The following is a 4,659-nucleotide window of genomic DNA, read 5'->3' on the forward strand; positions in this document are numbered from 1 at the left end:
GAATTGGTCATTTCGTCCTCCTCATGATAAAATTTGGTCAACTCGTCCCCATTTTGGTCATTTCGTCCCCACTTTGGTCATTTTGTCCCCCTAAATATATCAGGCATTTTCGCTTTTTTATCATATCTTTGACATTGAAAATTGGTATTTAAAATCATCATGAGTTTTGAAGGAGTTATACTGGAAATGGTTAACCTTAGATAATAAGGCTGGATAAAATAATAAAAGAAATATACTGAAAATATAAGACAATTAACTGAAATAAAATAAAAAAAATAAATTCAATGCCTTTAGTAATAAAAATATAATATAATAAACTTTTTTTTAGAATCATAGTAAGAAAAGAGAGAGAGAGCAATAAATCCTTATCCCTGGTGATAATAAAAGAAAGTTTTAATTAGAAATACAATAAAAAAATAAACAAACAACTGATATCTGTCACATAATTATGTATTACTAAAGATAACCATTTCTAAAAAATGTAGGTTAAAGGTTATTTAATCACATTAAAAGTCGTTGATTGGGCCGATTGGAAGGTGTTAATGGTATTTAATTGCATGAGAAGTTGTTGATTGACTAATGAAATGTGTTAATGGTTGATTGGATTGAGGAAATTATTTGTTATAAAAATGTTAAATCTTATTCAAGAGTTTGAAAATAAGCAGCATCAAATACGAACATTAAAAAGCAATCATGTTGTAGCAGACTTACAAAAAAACAAAACCCAGAAAATCTTTTTTGTTAAAACGATCATTTTTGAAGCAAAAAAGTTTTTAAAACAAACGAAAACTTATGTATATTTTTAGCATTAAGTATAGTTACTTAGGCCTTTATTTTTTTATTTTTTGGTTTACGAACCGCCAGGATGACACATTGGTCGTAGGAGGAGGGAAAAAAAATAAAATAAAAATACAGAATCAGAATTTTTTTTCTCCGTAGGAAACAGACCTTTGAAAGGAATATGGGTAAATTCTACGTAACATCACACAGGCTGCATGTTATAATCTTCTTTCCCATATTTGCTGCTTTTTCATTCAAAAAAATCTGTGACGTTGGTTATATTTGATTGAAAATGAGCCTTGGGGCTTGTCATAGCTGCTTGAGAAAAAAATTTGTCTTTGTATTTTTGTAAAATTACATTAATATACAGCTGGGCATTTAGCTGTAACATTTTTCTTGAAAGGACTATACTATACATAAAAACTACTCTCACATACTAAATCAGTGGAGACATAGCAGTCATATGTTAAACACTGAAATTAATACCTTGTGTTAAAACAACAGCTGGGAAGAATCTTATTCGTCACATTTGAAGAACACTATTTGTCAAATCTTACACCCATGGATATGATTTTACAATCAGCAGCTATCAAGCATCTTGGCTGATTATGGACCCAACAACTATGACAACATACACTGCACTGTGCCTAGTAGGCATCCAATTATCTTTTTAAGTGTTAGGAATAGGAAGTTTCTAGCCATCTGGTAAACAGACACCTAGCCTATGTTCTGCCCATCTGTTAACTGGAAGCCTTGCCTTTCCTCTTATGGTTTTCTTGGCATTTGTTAATTTATTTTATGAATAGGCCTAATGTAATGCAACAGTTCATCTTTGCCATGATCTTTGAAAATTCTGTCAGTCAATATTTGTCTTGGCACATCTACTGCACAACAACATTGGAAAAGACAGTAATTGCATCTATAATCAACAATAATCTGATGTTAATCTTTAACGTACAATAATTTCATTAAAAAATACGTAATTCACAATTTATAAACAAACAGGTTACTGGACGCCAAAAAACCCTAGTGGACAGGCTAAACGTATGTTACCGGGCCTTACAATACACCGTTTTGATGTCCCCTGTACCAGTTTATTTCATCAAACAAAAGTACTGTCATCATTGTGTATATAAATGATATTTTTCTGGGAAAATTGCTTTTAAGTCCGCATAATAAGCGGTGCCAAGAATCACCGTAATAAGCATTGCGCTATTGGGAAGACAGTTACCATAAACATAGTTGTATACTGAACTCAGACTGCATATCACCGATAATTGGCCATTTTTCCAGGAAAGCACTACGTCGCAACTTTGAATGTTGATGCATTTTCATTAAAATAACTTCAAAACTTTGGAAATAATACAGCCTGGGTGCAGCCATTTTTAAACGTTCCGTAAACTGCGTAACAAGTATGCTGATTGGGCGCAGTATATATCGGAAATTTTAATTGGACGTATACATCACGCATAAGATATTAAGTTTAAAAATAGAATTACAGGAATTCCTTATGTTGATTTGACTAGTTCGCTGGACGGTAGTTCAATAACATTAAACTTGCACAGGGCGTCTTTTAATATTTGGACGTTCAACATGTCCCTGTGTCAAGTTTAATCGAATGTCAGCCATTTGCATAGCACAGATTACAACTTTATTTTATTGAAGTGTAATGTAGGAAAACTCTCAAATACGTGAAACATTGGTTTACCGTAACTAAAACTGCACCACCAATCACTTCCCCGACGCATTTCACAGAAACTTCTAGCATAATTTATTGAAATATCACGAACAATACAACACCGAATAAATATATAGAATCAATTACACATGCTTAGACGAAAACAAATACGTTTAGCCTACGACACATGTAAAAAATCTGCGGCCATTATTTAACGCATGGGTACCGCCGAACGCACGTGTACTAGCCTTTTAAACTGCTTTGATAGGACTTTACAACTAATTTAAGTAACTTTTAATAAAATTACAGCCAGTAAATGCTGATTACACCCATCGATTATAAACATATGCATACTACATAGACTATAGGTTAGTAACGGGCCGCACTTTTTTTCAAATCCGACCGTGATAATATTTTTTCGTCTAAAATTAATCTTTATAATAAAGAAGATTTGACAGTTGGTGTTGTGTTGTGAAAGTGAATGGATGTAAATTTCATTTTCAAAGTGCGGACTGATCTTCAATATCTTCAGTAAGACAGTATGTTCAATGGATGTATAAATTAGGTTTCTTTGTCCGTTGTTGGTATTTAGCTATCGCTTTCAAGTCACTTCTACTGTGAACTTGTAAAACCTTCCGCAAGAACTTTTGCGGAAAGCTCTACCGGGAAATTTATACTTTCGATAAAACGTCGGACTATATGAAATGTCAAAATCGTAAAATATTGAAGTCCGACGTTTATTTATAGAACTAGCTGGACGGATATTCGAAGAACGAGACGTTTTTTTCTTTTTGGAATATGCAATGCATTTTTTCTTCTGCAAGCTGTTATGTCATAGCGGAGGAAATGAAAAAAATAAGTTTTTTCAATTTTATTTTTTTTCTGAAAACTCATTTTCTTGAGCGGCGGATCCGAAAACTGAAAGATCAAAAATAAAAGGCCTTATTTGAAAAAAAATACGACTTAATTTATAGCGAGCATAGCTCGCGAGCAATTGCGCGAAGCGCAATTGCGAGCGCGTAGCTCGCCTTACGGCAATGTGTAGGCGAATATAACAAAGGTGTGCCGAATGGGGCAAAGTGATGTAGCTGAAAAATTTTCCGCTCGTCTGGGCGCCGCCATTTTGGGTGCCGCCATTTTGTTCTACTTCCGTCAAAGTCGGGAAAATTGTTTTTGTTTTTTTTAATTTTATATTTGAGTTACAATCTCTATGTTCATTAGGTGTCTTTATTTTTAAAAAAGTTATGTTATGGAAATAATTTCAATTTTGCTTTTATTTACAAAGTGCGTGTCCCTAGAGGGCAGGTGCTCACAGAAAATGCTTTGTTGGCAGTGAATACAGAACTTCATTTGATTGCTGAATATTATCCATCACTCAAAAATAATGCAAGAAAGATTTCCAGTTGGTAGAAAAAAAATATGATTTTCTTTTAAAAGATCAAGCATTGGCCAGAAAATGGGATAAAATGTCATAAATAAGCATAAAGCCATAAGAACGCCACAAACTGGTAATGACGTCACCGTGACACCGGCTTTCCATAAATTTTGCAACGTATGATATTCGCTGTTACAGGTATAATGACACTAAATTTTTGTTTCTTTTCAAGTGAATAGGTTCTCGGAATTGTTTTAAGCAGTGAATAGTTTCTTTGCCGTTTAAGCTACGCTCGCCCAGAGGCTTTGCCTTTTTCATATTATTTTGATTTTTTTTTTCTCAAAAATAAGTTTAAAAAAGGGGGGTCGAAAAAGGGGGACGAAATGACCAATTTGAAATCGCCGAGGGGGACGAAATGACCAAATCGGGGAAGTTGACTGGGGGACGAGTTGACTAGGGGACGAGTTGACTTTAAATCCTTTCAATGACACCAAATTCATTGCAAAGAAACTTACATTTTCTTAGCAACGTCAGCTTCTCTGAACTGTTCCTTCACCATTTTTCTTCTTACAGACACAGAACTATGAAAAACGTGGACTTTTCATATTTTTACATCATTCCATGCATCAAATTGATACGGACAAGCCAAACGTTTCAATGAGCTGGAGCGTGTAGAGAATATATTTTCAAAGTGTTTCATTTTCAGGTAAGTTATGGTCTAATTATGAAATCAAAATATCAAATAATGATTTATAATTCTATATGAAGATAAATTGCGTTCTTTTGTAATTTGTAAAATATCTACCAAAGATTAAAGATTAAAATA

General features: G+C 33.5%; 1 protein-coding gene across 2 annotated transcripts in view; it reads right to left on the minus strand.

Moving 5' to 3' along the window:
- The window catches only part of LOC123564296 (DNA-directed RNA polymerase III subunit RPC1-like), a 105,493-nt gene extending 100,998 nt beyond the window's left edge, over positions 1-4,495 (minus strand). For both annotated transcript variants that reach the window (XM_045357767.2, XM_053536928.1), the window contains exon 1: positions 4,349-4,495. In XM_045357767.2, the coding sequence (XP_045213702.1) occupies positions 4,349-4,392 (44 nt within the window). In that variant the 5' untranslated portion in view covers positions 4,393-4,495. The remainder of the gene's footprint in view (positions 1-4,348) is intronic.
- Positions 4,496-4,659: the final 164 nt, after the last annotated feature.

The sequence above is a fragment of the Mercenaria mercenaria genome, chromosome 2 (genome assembly GCF_021730395.1).
Source record: "Mercenaria mercenaria strain notata chromosome 2, MADL_Memer_1, whole genome shotgun sequence".
Taxonomy (NCBI): domain Eukaryota; kingdom Metazoa; phylum Mollusca; class Bivalvia; order Venerida; family Veneridae; genus Mercenaria; species Mercenaria mercenaria.